Source organism: Sorex fumeus, unplaced genomic scaffold, assembly GCF_029834395.1.
Source record: "Sorex fumeus unplaced genomic scaffold, SorFum_2.1 ptg000078l, whole genome shotgun sequence".
Taxonomy (NCBI): domain Eukaryota; kingdom Metazoa; phylum Chordata; class Mammalia; order Eulipotyphla; family Soricidae; genus Sorex; species Sorex fumeus.
The window spans coordinates 2,665,284-2,687,524 of record NW_026606135.1 but is presented as its reverse complement, the minus strand read 5'-3'; the positions used below and the strand labels follow the sequence as shown (position 1 = coordinate 2,687,524).

At 44.3% G+C, this 22,241-nt stretch overlaps 1 protein-coding gene across 3 annotated transcripts in view; it reads left to right on the top strand.

Annotated features, from left to right (window-relative positions):
- The window catches only part of WAPL (WAPL cohesin release factor), a 66,348-nt gene extending 58,078 nt beyond the window's left edge, over positions 1–8,270 (top strand). For all 3 annotated transcript variants that reach the window (XM_056130384.1, XM_056130383.1, XM_056130382.1), the window contains exons 16-19: positions 1,259–1,466; positions 2,027–2,115; positions 5,579–5,674; positions 5,935–8,270. In XM_056130384.1, coding sequence (XP_055986359.1) covers positions 1,259–1,466; positions 2,027–2,115; positions 5,579–5,674; positions 5,935–6,000 — 459 coding nt within the window. In that variant the 3' untranslated portion in view covers positions 6,001–8,270. The remainder of the gene's footprint in view (positions 1–1,258; positions 1,467–2,026; positions 2,116–5,578; positions 5,675–5,934) is intronic.
- Positions 8,271–22,241: the final 13,971 nt, after the last annotated feature.

The following is a 22,241-nucleotide window of genomic DNA, read 5'->3' as shown; positions in this document are numbered from 1 at the left end:
CAGCATTATACTAGTGCAAGGAAAACAAAGGCAAGAAAGTTTGTGTGTTGGCCTGTAATTTAGAGCTTTTGTCATATTTTTCCAGTGATAATTTTACTAATGTTCATAATAACAGTTGAAATTAAGTTCTGGGTCTTTTCTCTGAGACTTTTTTCTTATCTCTCTTGGATTTTGGGCCACACTGGGAGGGTTTGGGGACTAGTCTCAGTTAGGACCCCAAGAGTCGTGCAGAGCTTGGGATCGTATGTGGGCCTCCTACGTGTAAGGCATGTGTGCCAACCCTGAGAATCTGACTGCTTTTTACTTACTGTGATTCATCTCTAAATTTCTTTTTTAGAAGTCATGTTTCTAACTGATTTCCCGTTAATAACACACTGTTCGGAGTTGATTTATCCTGTTTGCTAGAATTAAATTTGTTGGGTTTTTTGTTTGTTTGTTTGTTTTTTGAAGGTGCCATACCAGGTTGTCCTCAGGGGTCACTCCTAGCTTATGTTTTAGAGATTGCCATTGGAGTTTAAAAACAAAAAAAAATACTAGGGGGCTGGGGGGATCGCTTAGGGACCAGGAGTGCATTCTTTTGCACCCGGGACTTGATTCCTGACACTTTGTGTTTCTGAAAACGGCACCAAAGGTAACCCCCAGTACCTCATGATTAATTTTTTTTGTTGTTTTTGTACCAGTACCAGGAACTAAGCCCAGAGCATGTGCTTTACTACTGAGCCATATTCTTGGCCCCAAGCTTGTGTTTTTGCTTAAATGTCCTATCTTATTCAGATGAAAGAAAAGTGCTATATAACTTTCTGGTTTTATTCTGTCTTTTTCTGGGGCAGTGCCTCACCATGCACCCCCACCCACACATGCACACATACACCACACAAACACACACCTCTCAGCACCTGAAGAGTGCTCCTAGTGGTGCTTTTGAGGACTGTGAAGTGCCAGGATTAAACCCTGGGCTCTAATGCAAAGCTTGTCTTCCAGCCCTTGGAACTTTCTCTGGCCCTGAGGTTTTTACTTTCACAAACTGCTCCTTCTCATCAGGAGTAGATTTATTCAGTTTACAAGATTGAATCCCAGTAGCATTTATACTTTTGTTTTAAACTTCAGTTAGCTGTAGAACAAGGTCTTTTATTGATAGAATTTTTACCAGACAGCCTGCTTTTCTTAAGATCTTAAAAGCAAATAGTACTATATATTTGAGTGCACGCATGTTGCTTGCTGATTTTTATTAATGATCTTCAAAAATAATTTTTGTCAGCTATTCCTTGAGCGAGAGCGAGCAGCACAGTTGGCAGAGAGTAAAACAGATGAGTTGATCAAAGATGCTCCCACCACTCAGCATGATAAGAGTGGAGAGTGGCAGGAAACAAGTGGAGAGATACAGTGGGTATCAACTGAAAAGACTGATGGTACAGAGGAGAAACAAAAAAAGGAGGAGGATGATGAAGAACTTGACCTCAATAAAGGTATACTTGTTTTAACTGGTGTATTCAAATTGAAAACAGTGATTTGATGTTATTTTCCCCTCCAAAACATGCTTTTATTTGTTTGTCTTAATTTTATTACTTAGCAAAGACTAGTTCTGATATTTCAGTGCTTGTAGGATTACTCTGGCTTTGCAGCAGTGAGGCGGCCGCAGGTGGGGGTAAGGTCTCCCTACTGAAGTCTCTTAGCCCTGAAGAGAAATGTACAAACCAGGGGCCATGTGGATTCCTCCAGGATATCCCAAGGGAATCATACATGAAAATCTGCATGGGGCCCCGTGCCGTGAGAATGGGGGATCAGTCAGAAATGCTTGGGAAACACTGGCCGAAACAATAACAAACCTAAAGATTTTTGCAGTTTTTAAAATTGGAGTTCAATTTTATAAATAGCCTTACTTTATAGCTTTATAAACTGAGGTTGGTTTTCATAATTATATTAGTGATTCTCAAACTGATGAGAGCAGGTGGTGAACAGAGCACGAAAAACATCAGTGGTAATGTCTTCATTAATCAGACTTGCGGGTTTTTTTTCCCCTTGTCAGCCCTTCAGCATGCTGGCAAACACATGGAAGATTGCATTGTGGCCTCATATACAGCGCTGCTTCTTGGGTGCCTTTGCCAGGAGAGTCCAGTAAGTTCATTGTTCGTTACTCTGACATTGAAATCTTGACAGCTTCATTATTTAGTTAATGTATTTGTTACTCTATTTGCTCTCCAAAGATAAAAGCCTTAAAATATTTGAGCTTTTTAACATACCTTCTGTTGTCATAATGATACATTGGGTTAAAGTTTTAGATTGATGGATTACTCAGTTCACATGCTTTTGTTGAAGTAAGCATAATGTAAAATCTGTATTCATCTAACATAAGATGAAGTTTTAATAGACCAGTGTGCATGCTGGGAGGCTCAGGTTGGATCTCCAGTGGTAGAAGGTCCCCTATGCCACCCCCAGCATCCCTGGGAGCAACTTCTGGGAACTTACCAGTTTGGCACATAAGCATAATATAAAGATGGGGAAAAGAAAAGTTATAAAAAGATGGAAAAATCTAGATTGGATTAAGTTCTTAAGTGATGAAACATCAAGTACTGTGATCATTTTTGTTTTTAAGATTTTGCTGCCAAGGTACCGGAAAGATAGTACGGTGGGTAGGGTGCTTACCTTGCATGCAAATGAACAGATTCAATCCCTAGTGCCCTATATGATGCTCCAAGCCCTGCCAGGAGTAATCCCTGAGTGCAGAGTAGGAAGTAAGTCTTGAGCACTGCCTGCTTTGGGATTTGACCTAAAAACAAAGCAAAGTTTTGCTCCCCTCTTGCTCTAAAATCTTGCCCTAGATTAGCTTTCCTTATGGCCTTATGATGGCTATAGTTAGGTATTGCACTATAAATAATCTTCAGATACAGATTGTTGTAAAGAACATTTATAGGGAGGAACACTGGTGGATTTTTTTCATCCCCTCTGATCCTGCTGCCTGTACTCCATTGAGGAGACTCACATTGTCTCATATACTTTGTTTGAAATGCTCATGGGCCAGGAGAATTGTATTTATTTTATATTAGGGTAATCATTAAGAATCATTAATTGAAATTTAAGTATTCAAGAACATTTATAGTTAATTGCTCAGAAGGTGTCATAGGACATCTTTATTGCCTTTTGTGCTTTCTAGAAATCAGAAATTGTGGAGCTAGAGTAATAATGGAGTGGGTAGGGCATATATCTTGCATGCGGCTGACCTGGGTTTGATCCCCAGCGTCCCATTTGGTTCCCCAAGCACCGCCAGGAGTGATTACTGAGCTCAGAGTCAGTAAGACCTGAGCACAACCAGGTGTGGTTCAGAAACCAAAAAGAAAGAAATTAGTCCATAGATTATAGATTGGGGATTGAGGTCAGTGGTGGGTATACCTTGCATGCTCAGCCACTACTCCTGGTCCTTTGCTAGGGGGTGGTGAGTCCCTCTTCGTGGTGTTCAGGGGACATGTGATACCAGTGATGGAGCCTGGGCCTCCCAAATTCAAAGCATTTGCTCAGTGCTTTGAGCTATCTCTTTGGCCCAGATCCAGAGATTTTTTAAGGGCAAATGAGAAACTTCAAAGAGAAGAAGGGAGGGCTGGAGCGATAGTACAGTAGGTAGGGCATTTGCCTTGCTCATGGCCGACCTGAGTTCAGTTTCCAGCATTCTATATGGTCCCCCAACCATAGCCAGGACTAATTCCTGAGTGCAGAGTCAGGAGTAACCCCCGAGCATTGCTGGGTGAGACCCAAAAAGCAAAAAAAAAAAAAAAGAGAGAGAAGGTAGAGGCTCGGCTGAGGGCAATAGGCATAATAATATTTTAAGGTTTAGGTGTATGTGCCCTATGTTTAGTCAGACTTTTTAGTTTCTTTTTTTAATTGACTTGTGTTATTACCATTATTATCTTGGCTATCTTTAACTTCTTGTTTTTTTTGGGGGGGGAGAAGGGGCAGAGCGGGTGGTCACACGTGGCAGTGTGCTCAAAGCTTACTCCTGGCTCTAAGCTCAGGGATCATTTCTGATGGGGCTCAGGGACCCCATATGCGGTGCTGAGAATTTAACTTGGGTCAGCCACATGCAAGGCAAGTGCCTTACCCAATGTACTCTCACTCTAGCTCCCACCTTTACTATATTAAACATTTATATTTGTCTACATTTCACTTGTCTCTGTTTAGATAATAAGATTCTTAAGTGGTGGGGGATGTTTTGAATTCAGAGTACCAGATTAGCATTGTTGTCTTGGGGTTCATTATGACTACCCCCAAAAAGCTTGCTGATAAACATAAAGGGAATTGATTTGCCCAATGTGTACATATAAGAGAAATGAGAAAGCAGGTGGTTGTATGTTTACCATCTGGGCTTTGTGTTAAGACCCAGGAGATTCTGATCTTACATTGACTGTCAGCTGTGCATCTGATTGAGTAAATGGTATCTTTGTCCTTCCTCCTCTCAACTCTCCATTCCTAAAATCTTGTACACTGCTGCTATATATTGTCAGCATTCATATCACAGCGCTCTTAAAAATGGACACCCATCATTCAGTGAGTGATGGCTTTGTTTACTACTATAAGACTCCAAACTTAAAATTTGATTTTCTTTCTTCTGAACCTTTCGTGTGTCCCCTGTGTTCTTTGTGTATCTGCTAAATAGCTCTTGCTTCCTTTCTGTTTCCCCTGAGCAGTTTTCCAGCAATCTCATCGTAAGACCTTCTCAACACTACTCTCGTGTGTCTCCTAGAAATGGTTCAAGGCATTCTTATATCCAATATTCCCTTAACGTAGTAGTTCCTTAACTGTTACTCTTATGTCCTCTACCTCAGTTTACTTTCACTATGCTTTGTAAATCCTCTGAAGTGTAAGATTTGTTATACAGGAGCAAATTCCCCCCTCCACCGCCACCCCTTATAGCGTTTTAAAAATTATTTAATCGGAAAGTTCTTGGGGTAGGGCAGGAGGCTGTATTTATTTCTTAGTTTTGGGGTCACACCTGATGATGCTCAGGAGTTATTCTGGCTTTGCATTCAGGAATTATTCCTGGTGTTGCTTGGGGACCATTAGGGATGCTGGGGATCGAACCCGGGTTGGGGCCTTTGTAGGCCAGCACCTTAAATGCTGTACTGTTTCTCCAGCCGCCAGTTGGGAAGTCCTGAAAACAGGTCATACAGTTTCCTTGTAACAGATTTGGCTACTGCTTGCTGTCAATGAAGAAAAACAGCTTAATTATCTCTTCTGGCATTACTGACAATCTGTTTCTTATAGCTGATAATAAATTACCATTGGGAAGATCTTGTTAATTCCTCATCTACATAAGTCTGTGAATTCTCTTCTTTTGGCCACTCATGCCCCCCCAACTCACACATACTCCACAATGAGCTTCATCATCTTGGGGGGTGTGTGTGTGTGTCTGTGTGTGTAACAAATATGCACATATTTGTAACCTTTGCCAACTCTACTTTTCTAAGGATGCGATGGGGTAGGAACAGGCAGAGAAGCACAAATTAACGAAGTTTAAGGATCTTGCAAAGGTTTGAAAGGATGTGTGTTAAAGACAGCTGCCTTAACAATATTTGATTTGTTTCCTCAGATCAATGTGACCACTGTACGGGAGTATCTGCCAGAAGGGGACTTTTCAATAATGACAGAGATGCTCAAAAAGTTCTTGAGCTTCATGAATCTTACTGTAAGTAACTTCTTCCTGTTGAACTTTCTGTTACTTCTAAATACAGTGCCATATGTTAAGGCAAGAGAAAAGACACTGTGGCCATATTCACTGGAAACAAAAAGGGATTCTTTTAACAATTGTTTTATCATCAAAGCCAGTTTAGTCTCATGTTTGATTGAGTCAAGTATTCCATTTAGGCTGAAGTAGTTAAGTTTTGATTATTTGGAACTTCAGAAAATGTGCAGCATGTTGACTAATTTCACCTCCTCTCCTTTCAGTGTGCTGTTGGAACCACAGGCCAGAAATCGATCTCTAGAGTGATTGAATACTTGGAACATTGCTAGCTGCTTTACCTTTGCTTCAGGTGCTCAGTATTGCTGGAGCTATTCTTAGACAAAGAAAAGTCATGAAAGAAGTCCTTGAAGATATACCAAGAACATTCATCAGTATCGTACATGTTTGGATTTTTAAGGCCACCTGATTTCTTCGTCATGCATTCTGCATTTGCTAATGACAGTTACTACATCAATCTGCAACTATCAAAAATGAGGGAAAAGGTTCAGGCTGTTAACAATTCCATGCAGTATTTAAGTACACTTAACTTTGGCAGAGTTTATACTCTCCCCTTGTTCACTTGCTGTATCCTGGGCAAGTTTTAAGGGGAAAATTTGTGCTGCTGTTAGTGCAACTGCTGTGTATGTTGAGCCACTGTTGTCATGCCAGCCAGGTGCAAAGGCAGCTTAGCTACTGAGGTATCGGATGTTCTGAGGACATTCTAGACAACAGCTTAGTTCCTTTTTCAGGCTCATTTGCTTTTGCTTTTTTGTTGAATGATTCCAATCGTAAATAAAGCTTCTAATAATTTTGTGAAATTTTTTTGTTGTTGTTCCCTGAACTACTACTGTCTATTTAAAATTAGATGGAATCCAAAGACACAAGGGATTAATAGTATATTTTTTTATTCTTGATTTGGTTTGGGTTGTCCAATTATTTTCACTGTTGAGACCATGACCATCTTCATTATCATACCATAATGAGTCATAGCTGTAGACACAAGAAAACAAGTAACCATTGGAGGGGATGTTATATAAGATGTGCCCTGTTAAAGCATAAAGCGCAAAATAGAGAAACCCAGGGTAGTTTACACTTAATGCTAGGGAGGCTCTTAAAAACAGTTAAGTTTTGTGGGGCAACTCTAGATATATTTTCTAATGTTCAGTACAATAAATATAAGGAAGCTAAAACACCAATGTAGAATTCATGTTTCCAGATAAAACGTGTATATTCTTCTATAGAGTGACAGGATCACATGCATAAGCGCAAAGCCTTAAATTGCTGGTTTAGAGAAGATCCTTTTTTAAGTCAGATTCTTAGTTCATAAAGCAGTGTGTTGTTTGGAAGAACAGTCATGGACCACAAAACACATTTTATTTCACAGCATTGCAATTTTTTGTTCTTGTTTTTGTTTCAAACCACTGGTTATACATTTAACATTTTTTTATTAATCAGGCCTGAATATAGGCTTTCCAGACGTTTTTCATTAATACTTTTAGGTACCTTTAAGGTAATCTTACCATGTTCCTTCATTGGATTTGTAAAACTTGAAGCCATAAAAATATTAGTTTGGTGTGTATTGGGAAAATAGCTATAAGTCTAATTTTTACCCACTTAGACTTTGTTATTTCCTTGTATAAACTGACAAATCGGGGCTCTTGTTCAGTGCCAGCTGTAATGTTTTTAATGCAGTGGCTGCCTTCTATGTCTTCCTATTTTTGATAATGCAGATTGTTGGGAAATCTATGAGGAAGTAACTGGTTCCAGGCAAATTGTTGATTCCCCTACCCCTCTCCCCATCCACTTTTGAGAGCATAGTGTGCCAGTGTAACTGGGGAAAGACTGAGATTGTATTTGCCCTGAGTATAAAACTAGCTTAGCGAACTATTTAAAATCATATCAGTAAATAATATCCATAAAATTGAATTAGAGATACTGTGTTTTAAAATACTTTGCTATTTATTAATCATTGGGTTTAGGAAATGGAGCAGGTGTTTTGTTTTTTGTTTTCTTCTTTCGTAAAACTGACGTGTGGCAGATGGTAAACACAGACATTTGGGATGCGAACAATCAGGGCGAACTACATTTTTCTGTTACACTGGTAATCATTTGAGAATTGATTTACCTCAGTGTTTAACAGTTTTTGTTTTGTTTTTAAATAATGACTAATTGTCAAGCACTGATAAGAGATGCAGCTTATGGTGGGGGGTGGGGTGGGGAGAGACCACCTCACCAACTGCAGTGCATTTGTGTGTTTTTTCCCTCAGAGAACTCTGCGTTTTAGGGTACTTGAGGCTGACTTGCAAATTAACTAAAGTTTTAAAGTAACCTTTTTTTCATTGTAAATAATTATGTAAATACTACCAATTGGAAAATTAGAACCGTAGAGTACTTTTCTGAATCCAATCCTATTTTTATTTTATACAGTATTTCTCAGCTGTGATCTTTGGAGCAAAAGCCAACGGCAGGAAAAAAAAATAGTTTGTACGAGTTTCATGAAGTATGTCTTTGGGTTTTTGTAAATAATTTTAACTCAAATAAAATTGCTACTTTCAATACACATGTTGTCTTTAACATAAATCTATTGAACTCTTTTAGAGGAAGAAGTCTCATGAATTTGATAAAAGCTAATGGGAAACGATGTGTTATTTAAATGAACTTTCCACTTTCAACATAGAAAAAAATATAATCAGTTTTTGCACATTATACACTTACACTCATCTGAATATAATGTCAATTACCAGCAGCTTAGGTTCATTACAAATGAATGGATGGTGGTTTGGGGGTTGTGTAGTTACTATGCCAAAGGCATAGTAACTTTAGTTTGAGTTACTTTAGTTTTTTTTGCCCCTCTGATTATGACCCAAGATTTCTTTGCATTTGAGTTTATTTAGTATTTTTCTTCCTAGTTGTCAGCCTTTAAACTTCCTGACTTAAATCTAATCATAGAACTAGATTGGAGGGATGGCTCACGGGGCTGGGGAAATGTTCCCACATTTCCTAGGTTTGCTGTCCAGCACGGCATGGTCCCCCAGCGCTATACTGGGAGTAGCTTAGTGCTGCTAGGTGTGACCCTCAAAATTAGATTGAGAGCCTCTCCTGGTAGTTACTCTCCTGGTGATTCCCCCAGGCCCCCAGACAGGAAAACCTAAGGCACATATGTAAATTTTCTAAAACTAATAACATTAGAACAAACTCCTGAACTAAAATTCATTGCTTATTCACTTAGAAAATGGGGCTATGGGGCCAGAGAGATGATACCACAGATAAGGCAGGTGCCTTGCATGTGTCAGACCTGGGTTTGGTCCCTGGCACCTCGTAAGGTCTGAATGCACTGGGAGTGATCCCAGAGCACACCCTGAGAGCAGTGTGATACCACTACCACCACACATGCTCCCACATCTCCCACCCCCAAAATGGGGCTGATACTAACTTGGAATGGTGAATATGGAATAAGATTGTATGTGTTATTAGCAGTGTTCAAATTGGTATTAGTAAATGATTGACTTTTGCAGGTCAGGAAATTTAAATGTATCACCATAGAATAGAACACTGACTTGGGATTGCCTGGAATAATGTCTCTTTGCATCACTAAGGTCATTGGGATCGTTGTGTTTTTAAATAATTTGTTGTTTGGGCCATACCTGGAGGCTCATAGAGCTTATTCCTGGATTTATTCGGATCACTTGTGGCAGTCTAGGGGACTGTTAGGGTGCTGGGGATTGAACCCAGTTGTCTACCTGCTAAATAAGCTCCCTGTCTGCTATACTATCTCTCTGGCCCCCAAGGGTTGGGTTCTTTAATTTTTCAGTTGGTTGTTTTTTTTGGGTTGCACTTAGCAGTGCTCAGGAGTATCTGCACTAAGGAATCACTCCTAGTGGTGTTCGGGAACAGTATATTGAACAACATATGGAAATCATCTACACCATGAGCAGGTGGGATTTACCCCAGTGACTGCTGAGGTGTCCCTCAGCATCTGCAGATCATAAGCAATTTGATATGTAATAAAGGATAAAAACCATATGATCAGGCTGAAGATAACACCTGGATTAAGGCGTCTGCTTTGCATCTACTTCAATCCCCGGTTCCACATATGGTCCTTTATGCACTCCTAGGGATAATTCCTGAGCACAGTGAGGAGTAAATCCTGATCACAGCCAGGTGTGGCCCCTCGGAAGCAGAAACCCGTTATCTCTACAATGGATGCTAAAAGGCATTCGAATTCATTATCTACTGACACAAAATCTCTAAGTTTGTACAGAGGCAATGTATGTCAACATGATGGCCTGTATGACAAGTCCACAGCTTCCATGATAATTGTGAAATGCAGGAAGCTTTGCTTCTGAGATCAAGAACAAGCCAATGATACCCACAGTTTTTGGTTTTGGGGCTTCACCCCGTGGTATTCAGGACTTAATTCCAGGCTGTTTGCTCAGCAAAAACTCCTGGTGGGCTCTGGACATGATATTGGGCTCTGGGGATCAAATCCAGACTGGCTACGTGCAAGGATGTGAAGATGTGATGAAAAATACAACCTCCCAACTGGAAATCATGGGAACACAATGTGGCATGGAGACTAGCGTTAGAAATGTGCAAGGTGTATTTGGAGGTTGCTGGGAGCAAAATTCTTAAATTTAAAGTAGTTGAGGAGATGGTTCAAAGGGTTTATAGCTCACGTGCTTCACAGGCAGACCTGGGTTTGATCTCCAGCACTGTGTGGTCTCCTGTGCAACTGAATAGGCTCATGTAAAACTGGGACTGGGTCTTAAGTCTTTTTGCTTACAGTCTTCAGTCTTTGAAGTCTCCAGACTCTACCACCACCCTAGTTAAGAGTACTATTGACAACAGTCGGGGATGGGGGCATATTGAGGGGATGGCTCAGAGGCTCCAAGTCCTGCTTTGAAAGTGTGAGGCCCCCAGCTTGATCCTTACTGCTTCCTCCATGCATCGAGCAAGGTCGCTGGTTCTGCTGTCTGGGGGGACCCTCTTCTCCACCCTGTAATATAGTAAGCATCCTGGATGCACCAAAACCAAATGAGTGCAAACACTGCAACTAATGAACTACGCTAGAGCAATAATGCAGCGGGGAGGGAGTTTACCTTGCATGTGACCAACCAGGGTTTGATCCCCAGCATTCTGTATGGTTCCCCAAACACCACTGGCTGTGATCCCCGAGTGCAGAGCCGGGAGTAAGCCCTGAGCAAGCCAGGTGTGAGCCCCAAACCGATATAGATATAAGAGCACCGCAATCAGCCCCTTCCGAGAACATGGAGGCACCACAGAAAACCCAGGCGAGTGCTACATTGGGAACCTACATAAGAACCACAACTGAAAAGTGCAGTCTCTGGCAGTGTCCTGACCACCCTGAGCACTGACCGTACCCCAACCCCTCATAGCGACAGCCACAAGATAAGTAAGGGAAGTACAACTTCCAGAGTTGATTTCCAAAGAGTTTATCCAGGCATCCAAAAAAACATCAGAAGCAGGCATGGAGAATGCCATCAAGATTGAAGCTTGGCTGGTATGTGTTGGTCAGCCGTCTAGGCTGTGTGAGGGACGACAGCTGGAGAGCAGAGCCCACCGCTACATCTGCCACGCTGGCCCCAAGTGTGAGGCCAAAAGCTTCCGCTTCTCTTAGAATAGACAGCAGAAGTGCTTCTGGGAATTCCCGCAAGGAATTTTTTTTTTCTTTTTGGATCAACATCCAGCGACGCACAGGGGTTCCTCCTGGCTCTGCACTCAGGAATTACCCCTGGAGGTGCTCGGGGGACCATATCGGATGCTGGGAATTGAACCTGGGTTGGGTGCATGCAAGGCAAATGCCCTACCCGCTGTGCTATCACTCCACCCCCCCACCAACCCCACCACCCACCACAAGGAATTTCTGACCTGCAAAATTCAAGCTCCGGAAGGGGCATGAAGTGAAGTAAAGCCATTGACTTAACTTTTCAAGTAAAATTGAGTTTTTTTTTTTTTTTAAATCCTCCAGTTAGAAAGAATGCTGTCAAAGTGCAAATGTTTTTATGGTGATGCGAGGTGGAGGGGGAGACAGATGACAATTTGAACCGAAACAGGCACAGTTCCCAAGGTATGAGCCCAGGGGATTTCCTGGGAGAGTTTTTCTGTGATCAAATCCAAGCTGGGTACATAGGGCCAGCTTGATGCAAGGTGTCCCTCGCCATGCCCCTTCTCAAAAGGATGCCAGCAGCCTCTGGAAAGGGATCTGTGTAGAAAGATTCAGGAGATTCCTTGCGGTCCTTGTTGACTTGTGATCCCACTGAGGGCAGCATCAGGATCGAAAATCAGGTTCTCAAGGTAAGAGGAGTGCCAAGAGTCCACTCTGGTGTGAGCTCTTGTGGGATGCCCGCATTCCCTGGGAGGATCAGCGCATCTTTCTGCTTCACAGACTGTCTGGTGCTGCAGACTGTCTGGTGTGTGGAGAGCGCGTGGAGGGCAGGAAGCAGGGCTTATTCACGTTTGAATGCTCAGGGTCCTGATTAAACTAGCTTAAAAATAACTTCTTATTTTTAATCGTGACCAATTTCTAAAATAGGTTCTGCCTTCTAACAGCAAGGAACCATTTAAAATTCTAAGGACGAAAGCAATTAGAAGCAGGAGGACTCCAGGAGGGACACAGTTAAAGAAATTAAGCTGATAGGAGACCTCATTGGTTTGACTGTTTGGAGAAGTAATTTATATGTCAGCTGGCAATTTGGAATGAATTAGAGATAGGGACTTAGAAAATGAAGCAAATTATTAACTGAGAGGTAATAAGAAGTTGCATAGGAAATGTAATCATGGTATAGAATATATCGCCCATCTGGGAGTAATATTTACATAGTTATAATAATGAATATTTAATACTGAGCTCACCCACACTCGTAATGCTGCTATGTTGAGAAAAGAAGTATGTGCACTGCGGTAATGTAGAAGAGGAAAATCCTAGTCTTCTAGGGTACTCAATTAGAAAAGTCACAAAGAAGTAGCAGTGGGAAGCCTCTGTTTTGAGAGAAAAGAGCAGGAAGTGGGTGCTTTGGGAGGACTGGGTATGGGGTGCATTGAGAGGGCCATGGGAACCATTTGTTTTCCTTGTGAAATTTAGACTTTTTAGGGACTGGAGGAACAGTAAAAGGGGTGGGGGTGAAGAAACACCTTCACCTTGGTGAAGAAACACCAAGCCCTGGCACCACATACAATCTGCTGAGCGCCAGAGAGGTCACTTATGAGCACAATGGTCCTGAGTATGGCCCAATGTGGTTCCAACCCTCGCAGCTCCAAATCTAGACTCTTACATTCAATTATAAAAGTAAAGTGATTGGCAGCAGGAACTGGTTTCAGGGTAAAACCACATCCTGGTTGAACCTTCAGACCATGGAACAGTTTCCGAAGCACTTGAGCATGAATTCTTGCTTGATTGGCTATGTGAAGCATCAAATAACTTTTGGTGACTAAACCGAAATAAAAATAGTCTTCCGGGGTTTCGGGACTAGGTTGTCAGTGTTCTAACTATACATCATGGAAAATACAAGAGTGAAAACCAAATATTCCTTAAACACATGTTGCGACTTTTTCTGTTTTCTGTTGCAATCATCCAAGGTGGAAACATCAGCACAGTTTTCATAAAAATAGCTCCTCTTGACTGCAGCCTCACGACATACATGCCAGACCCTTTACAAACCACATCCTGCCTTTAACCTTTGGATCACTGAACAGATTCTGAAATGGTAAACATAAATTATTGCACAGCCTACAGTGTCCAGTCAGAAATAGTTAAGTGGACTAATATTAAATACATTTATTTTTAGGGTTTTAGAAGTGACATACCAAAATCACAGGCAAGAGAAACTAAAATGGAATAAAGCAAAACATTCAGTAAGCACCTGTTATTTTTTCCCCCTCTCATTAAAAAAAATTTTTTTTAAAGAAAAGTCTTTTTTTTTTTGCTTTCTGGGTCACACCCACCCAGCAATGCTCAGGTTACTCCTGGCTCTGCACTCAGGAATCACTCCTGGCAGTGCTCGGGAGACCATATGGAATGCCAGGGATAGAATCCGGGTTGGCTGCGTGCAAGGCAGACTCCTACCTGCTGTACTATCGCTCGAGCCCTAAATAAAATTCCTTTTTCTTTTTGGTTTTTACTATTATTACTTAGTGGGGTGGGAGGGTTGTTTGGGCATGCCTGGCGGTGGTCAGGGCTTACTCCTTGCTCTGTGCTCAGGGATCACTTCTGGCAGTGCTTGGAAGACCATATGTGGTGTCAGGGACCGAACTGGGGTTAGTCTGGTGTGAGGCTAACACCTAGACTCTCACCAGCGCCCCCTCTAATATCTCATCCTACCTCTCTAAATCTAGCTTGACATTTTGATGGTTGTTTTCATGTAAACCACTTACATCTACTGAGCACCAAGATTCATGTGGCACATGAATTTTCAGATACTTTCAGATACTTTCAGAAGAGCTGATGTTTCAGTTAGAGTTCCAGGGCAAAGCTTGAAGAAGTTGTGGAGTGTGAACCTGTTGACTCTTAACTTTCAAGGCAGTGTGAAGTTTCGACTTAGACATTACATAGAATGTTGCCTAAGTACATCTCCCCTTTCATTTAGGATGAAACATAGACCTCTTCTACACAGCAGGTTGTTACGTTTCTGTCCCACCTTCTGCCTGGTAAACTGACTTGACTGTGAGGTACATACAAAGGCACACCTAGTATGTGAAGCCAAGGGTGGTGAAAAAATGAAGAACCAAGGGAGGACAGCTCCCAGAGCCCGGCTCCTGGACAGCTGACCGGCAGACAGAGCCAGTCTCTTAAGCTGAGCCTGTCCCCGCTGAAGCCAGCACGGCTGAGACACATACTAGGCGCTGAGTCTGTGTTTTGCGGGCTGGGTTTCGTTGACTGTCACACCTATAGATGTGGGAACCGTGGCTGAGGACGTGACCAACACAGCAGCTGAGAATCAGTCAAGGCTGTTGGGCAGTGTTCCAAGCTCGTCCTGTAAACAGTAGCCCTGCCTGTGCCTGCAAGCCGTGCAGCGAACAGGAACTTCCTGTCTGAGCTCTGTGGGGTGTTTCCTGGAATAATCTGTTGGATCAGAGAGGCTGATGGTTGTGTTTTATAGAAGTGGTTGTGGACTTTGCATTTGTTTTGTCCACCTCCATTTGCACCAACATTTGGGTTTAATGAAGATGTTGCCTGAACGAGAAAGCCAGAAGGAGTTATAGAGAGCAATAGCATCAAGACGAGGTACCTGTTGAATCTAGAGTTGACGCAGGCTCAAGTCTTCCTTCCATCTCTATTTATTTGTTTTGTTTGCTTTTGAGCCACAACCAGCAGTGCTTAGGGCTCACTCCTGGCTCCGCACTCAGGGAGCACTCTTGGCTGGGCTCAGGGGACTTTATGGGGTGCCGGGGACTGAACCCAGATTGCCCGCATGCAAGGCAAGAGCCTACCCTGCTGTCCTATAGCTCTGGATCCTTCCTTCCATTTATAAAGGCCCTCCCGTTGATCGTCGATTTGCTCGAGCGGGCCCAGTAACGTCTCCATTGGAGACTTTGTTGTTACTGTGTCTGGCATATCGAATACTCTCGGTAGCTTGCCGGGCTCTCCGAATATTTTTAGACCACTTTGATCTCCTAACTATGCACTGGACAATATCTCCATGCACTTCCCTAGACCTCATTTCAAAGAACTACAGAGGAATCTTGACAAAGCCTAAGGCCTGGGTTGCATATTTGTTGTCTTAGGATTCTGGCAATCATCTGAAAGTTTGACAAGAGCTCAGTGGGAATGGTCATTTCCAATGGGTTGACTCTGTTAAGAAGAGTGAATTGAGTCGCCCCGAGGTGGCCAGGAGGAGAGACTGTACCCATGAAACCATGCTCAAATTCCTAAACCCTGAGTTGTGAGTCACACAATGACTAGCTTGAATCTATTCCATTTTGGTACACTTTGTTACGCAGCAACAGCTGACTGATACAAACACTTATTAGGGACAGTCTATGCTAGAATCCAAGCTGAAACCAAGTAAGCTAAGTGGAGGCTGGGGAGGCAGCTCACTGATAGAGGATGGGTCTTGCCAGTGTGAGGTTCAACCCCTAGTCATGCGAAAAACCAACTAAATATATATATATATATATATATATATATATATATATCCAAGAGAATGAAACTAGGGAAACAATGTCCACAATGAAGGTGGTAAGACAGGCACAGAGGGAAGAAGGAAGCAGAGCTCTGGGAAGAGAAAGATCAAGCTAGAGCTAGTTCTGTTGTTGGGGGTTTAAATCAATGAGCCAATCCTTAGGGGGGAATTTGCAAGATATCTGCTCATGGCAGAAGTCAAAAAAAGTATTTGTTGAGTAAACAAATGAATCCATAAGGCAGCTACCTCTGCTGTTAAACTTATCTCCATTCCATCAGCAAAATACATTCCTTTTAACTGTGTCAGCTGGTTTCTTGGTTACCTGGTGAACCATTATGTATTAATACGTGATTTATGTGCTGTATTTGCTAACTGTGATTCAAGTGGCTTTCCTCAAACAAAATGTCAAGGGTTCCAGAATTCTTATACTAGGTATGCTGGAGAAGAGAGATCTGGTTGAAAGGGGATAGATACCAGAAAACTTTTTTTAAAAAAAGGTATGACTTGGGACTGGAGTGCTGGAGTGATAGCACAGTGGGTAGGGCGTTTGCCTTGCACGTGACTGACCCGGATTCGATTCCCAGCCTCCCATATGGTCCCCGAAGCACTGCCAGGAGTAATTCCTGAGTGCAGAGCCAGGAGAAGCCCCTGTGCATTGCTGGGTGTGACCCAAAAATCAAGGAAAAAAAAAAAGGTATGACTTACATAGAGAAGAAACCACAAATCTTAATTGCATAATTGTAACTATAAACTTTGCATATAGTTTATAGTTAATAACTATAAAATTTGCATATGTATAAACCATGCAGTCAGATGAAGAATCTACTCAGATGAAGATCTGGAACTTTTTTTTTAATACAATATATTTTATTTTATTTTTTTCCATTTTTTATAATTTTATTTATTGAATCACCGTGAGAGCAGTTACAAAGCTTTTGGGTCTAAGTCTCGGTCATACAATGAAACACCCATACCTTCACCAGTGCCCATTCTCCACCACCAAAAATCCCAGTATACCCCCATCCCCCACCCTCACCCTGCCTGTGGGGCAGATGATTTCCACATTACTCTCTCTCTACTTTGATCACATTCACTATTTCGATACCAGACCCACCATTATTTGAGATTTTACCCCAACACTCAGATCTGCTGAAAAGGCAACAATAGACAATTTGTGTTCTATTGCTGGTTATGAATAATATATGATGTCGTGTGGCTGCAGTAGGGCCATGTGGTTTTGAAATTCTGAAATTTTAACACTTAAATCTGGAGGGATTTCTGCCAAAAGCCACTGGGTTTAGAGATCTGCTCCTGAGTCTCTGGGATCATGGCCGTTGAGCAGCTTGATGAGGAGCCAGAGAGGCTGTTCGTGGGCGATGACTTGGGGTCTCGTTGGGGTGGGGAGGACAGGCCCGGCTCCCCCCTCTCCATCCCGTGAGGCCCAATAAGTTTCGTCACTGCGGGCCCAAGCCTGACTGTCCAATGGCCTCTGGAGGATGACAGCCACCAAGTCGCCAAGAGGGAGCAGGCGGAGGGACAGCACCCATTCCCCCCTGGGGTGGCCTGGCGACAGTAACCTACTGTGGCCTCTGGACACATTTCTGCCAAAAGCCTCTGGGTTTCGAGATTTGTTTCTGAGTCTCTGGGATCAAGGCCGTTGAGCAGCTTGACGAGGAGCCAGAGAGGCCGTTCGTGGGCGATGACTTGGGGTCTCGTTGGGGTGGGGAGGACAGGCCCGGCTCCCTCCTCTCCATCCCGTGAGGCCCAATAAGTTTCATCACTGCGGGCCCAAGCCTGACTGTCCAAAGGCCTCTGGAGGATGACGGCCACCAAGTCGCCAAGAGGGAGCAGGCGGAGGGACAACACCCTTTCCTCCCTGGGGTGGCCTGGTGACAGTAACCTATTGCGGCCTCTGGACACATTTCTGCCAAAAGCCGCTGGGTTTCGAGATTTGTTTCTGAGTCTCTGGGATCATGGCCGTTAAGCAGCTTGATGAGGAGCCAGAGAGGCCATTCGTGGGCGATGACTTGGGGTCTTGTTGGGGTGGGGGGGACAAGCCCGGCTCCACCCCCATCCCGTGAGGCCCTGTGTGTCTTGTCACTGGGGGCCCAAATGTGACTATCCAGTGGCCTCAGACGGATGGCGGCCACTGGGCCGCCAGGGGGAACAGGCCACAGCACGAAACCTATTCCCACCTGGGTTGGCCCAGCACCGGTAGCCTACTGCAGAGACCAGACTCATTTCTACCTAAAGCCACTGGGTTCTGAGATTCGTTTCTGAGTCTCTGGGATCATGTCCACTAAGCAGTTCAATCAGGAACCAAAGAGGCCTTGCCGCCAATTATATAGCTGAGCCGGATGTGGGTGTGTTTCCCACATACCTAACTTTTGGCCGTTTACTTTCTTGGTAAACTTTGCCCCAAGTTTTTGGGGTCTGGCCAAAGGCACAGCAGCAATTTTGGGGTATCTGGAAGTCTGAAGGCGCCATGAGGCTGCTGAGGCACTCGCCTCATTTCATTATTGTATATATCTTCCTAGGCAATCTTTCTCCACTTTCTGCCTTCTATTATGCTTTTTTTTTTTTTTGGCCACACCTGGCAGTGCTCAGTGGTTACTTCTGGCTCTGCACTCAGAAATCACTTCAGGAGGTCTCAGGGAACCATATGGGGACCTAGGAATTGGAACCTGGGTTGGTGGCATGCAGAGCAAATGCTCTACCCACTGCTGTACTATCACTCTGGCCCCACTATTCTGACTTCTATCGGTACAGGTTAGTTAATCTGACTTTGAACTTCATAACTGCACATACATAAAATATCACAGAATGTATGTGAATGTTCCTCTACTACCTAATCTCGAATCTCCATCTGTATTGTCAACACTTTTTGTTGGATTCCTTTTGTTTGGGGACCACACCCACTACAGTTTCAGGGCTTACTCCTGGAACTGTGCTGGGGGGGAGAGGGTCACTGCTGGAGGTGCTCAGGGAACCCGATGCAGTGCTGGGAGTGCTAGGGATCAAATCCAGATTGGCGGGGCTGGAGCGATAGCACAGCGGGTAGGGCTTTGCCTTGCATGTGGCTGACCCAAGTTCGATTCCCAGCATCCCATATGGTCCCCGAGCACCTCCAGGAGTAATTCCTGAGTGCAGAGCCGGGAGGAACCCCTGAGCATCGCCAGGTGTGACCCAAAAAGCCAAAAAAAACCCCCAAAATCCAGATTGGCTGCTTTCAAGGCAAGGACCTTCCCTACTGTACTATCTCTGTGGCCCTTCAATGAACTTTTTTTTTCCAATGAACTTTTTTTTTTTTTGCTTTTTGGGTCACACCCGGCAATGCACAGGGGTTACTCCTGGCTCATGCACTCAGGAATTGCTCCTGGCGATGCTCCAGGGACCATATGGGATGCTGGGAATCGAACCCGGGTCGGCTTTGTGCAAGGCAAACACCCTACCCACTGTGCTTTCGCTCCAGCCCCACTTTTAACTTGCATTTTCCCCATGAGTAATGGGATTGAACACTTTTTCAATGCTTATTGACTTCATCCTTTTTATGAAGTAACTATGCAGGATTTGTGCCTGTTTTCCGGGTTGTTTGCCCTTTTCTCATTGGCACTAGTGTTCTTTTGTCAGATATAGAGTGAATTGATTCTCCCACCTGCTGGTTTGCCTACTTAGACACATTTTGCTAAAAATAAGTACTGATTTTATTTATTTATTGCTTTTTTAGGGGAGAGACTGCACCTGGCAGTCTCAGGGACTATTTCTGGCTTAGTGCTCTGGTCAGGGGCCACTCCAGTAGGGCTCGGGGGACCATTTGGTGCTGGGAATCCAACCTGCTCAAAGCGTGAGCTCAGTCTGCTGAGACATTTCTCTGGTCCCTAGACTTAATTTCAGTAAGCCAGGACTTCACTGTCTCACTGTCTCACTGTCATCCCGTTGTTCCTCAGTTTACTCAAGTGGGCGCCAGTAGCGTCTCTATTCATCCCGTCCTGAGATTTTAGCAGCCTCTCCTTACTCGTCTTTCCCAACAATTGGAGGCTCTTTCAGGGTCAAGGGGATGAGACCTGTTATAGTTACTGGTTTTGGCATATCGAATACGCCACGGGGAACTTGCCAAGCTCTCTGAGAGGCATATACATGATGTGGTAATTATGAAAAATGGATAGAAAGTGTCTTATGCTGTGTCCGGAAAGTGGCCTGGAGCGTGGCGGACGTTGGGTAGTGGAGGTCGGTTGCTGGGGCTGGGTCCCTTGGGGTGGGGAGGGCTCTCGGCTGCCCCCCTCTGGGGTACCCTGAGTGAAAACTGCCTGGCACGGAGTCCCAAGGTAAGCCAGGACTTACCTTAAAAAAAAAGCAAAAAACCTAAAATCTATGCAAGTTGTAATGATAATAAAATGAATACCTGTAAATCCACCCCAAACTTCAGTAGATCTCAAGTTTGATCTCAACTTTGAAGCATGTATCCTTCTTAAGATAAGTCCTGGGGCTGAAGTGATAGAACAGTGGGGAGGGCGTTTGCCTTGCACACAGCCAACCCAGGTTCGATCTCTGGCCTCCCCTATGGTTCTGCAAGCACCACCAGGAGTAATTCCTTAGTGCAGAGCCAAGAGTAACCCCTGAGCATCACTGGGTGTGACTCAAAAAAAAAAATCCAAAAAAGAAAAAAAGATAAGTTCTTTCCAAATAATCCAAATGTCAGCATATCTACACAGTGGAATACTACACAGCTACAAGAAGAGGTGCAATCTTGTAGCTCACTGCATTCATACGATATTTATAACAAACAAACATAAACAAAACAACGACCTCCTTCGAGTCATGAAGTAACTCTCAAACATTCCAAAGAATGGGTGACAACACATTTATTCCTACTGTGCAAGTGAATCAGATTAAAAATATTTAAATTTAAATCTTGCTTTTATATATTTGATCTACTTGGGATTGATTTTTTTAAGGGAGGGATTTGGGCCAGTCCCCCCCAATAGTACTCAGTGCTTATTCCTGGCCAGGGGTTTCTCCTGGCCATATCTGAGGTCTATATGCAGTGGATGAAATCAAAGTAGGGTCTGCTGCATGCAGGGTAAAACGTCTTCCCCCTTGTTCTCTCTCTCTCTCTCTCTCTCTCTCTCTCTCTCTCTCTCTCTCTCCTCTCATTCCACACATTTAAATATTTTGTGGGACTTTTGGGGGGTGGGATGGGGGTTGGGTCACAACCCGGGGATGCTCAAGGGTTAGATATTTCTGGCTCTGCTCTTGGGAATCATTCCATGCGGTGCTTGCGGGACCGTATGGGATGTTGAAGATTGAATCCAGATGGGTCGCTTGCAAGGCTAGCACCTCACCCATTTGCACTATTTCTCTGGCCCCATTTTAAATATTTTGACTAGCAAAATGAAAACCACAGTAACAAAGCTGAAGCTGCTTCTTCTTCCCTATTATTATTATTAACTTTATTTTGCTGGCTTTCTGGGTCACACCTGGCAAGACTCAGGGGTTATTCCTGGCTCACACTCAGGAATCACTCCTGGTGATGTTGGGGAGAACCATATGGGATGCCGGGCATTGAACCCGGGTCAGCCGCGTGCAAGACAAATTGCCTTACTCGTTGTACTATCTATCGCTCCAGCCCCTGACTCACTGGAAAGATTTAGGAAGATTTTCGGTCCCAAGGAGGAACAGAAAGAGCAGCGCCCAGCAGCACTTTGACAAGCGACAAGTGGGGAAACCATGGGAACACTTCTAGGGGCCCTGGGGAGGGTTCCAGACTCCGCCCCGCAGTCCTTGGGGAGGGCGGGGAGCGAACCTGTCCTCTCAGCTCGTGGCTGCAGCACGCAGCAGTGCAGGCGCTGGGAGTCGTCAGCAAGCCCCCCTGGCTTCTTCTCCACTGGTTCCTGCGGCGGCGGGATGCTCAACGAGGAGGTGGAAGGAGACTTCAGCAAGAACCGGGAGGCGGCTAGTGGTCTTGGCAGCCTAGGGAGGAGCTTGGGGAAAGAACGCTGAGGACAAAGGTTGAGGAGAGGATGCGGCTTTAATGGGGCTGGGGGGTGGGGGGAAGGATGCTACTTTAATAGGGGTCACTGGGGGCGGGCTGTGCTGGGATGAGGGGAGGCCAGTAGGTGCCTGGAATCGAACCTGGGGCTCTAGCACGCTGTGGCCCAAGCCCGGCCGTGGAGCCGCTTGTCCAGCAGAGGGCGCTGGGTGGGCCGGGAGGCCTGCTCCTTTCTAGGGCTTCCTGCAGCCCCAGAGTGGACACCTCCTCCCAGGCCAGAGCCCGGGACTCGCCCTTCCGCCCTCGCCTGAACCAGTTAGGAAGCAGCCGGGGTGGGTGGCGGGCACCTCGCCCAGCGCATCCCCGCGTGCACTGTGCACGGCTGGGCTGGCAGGGCACGGGG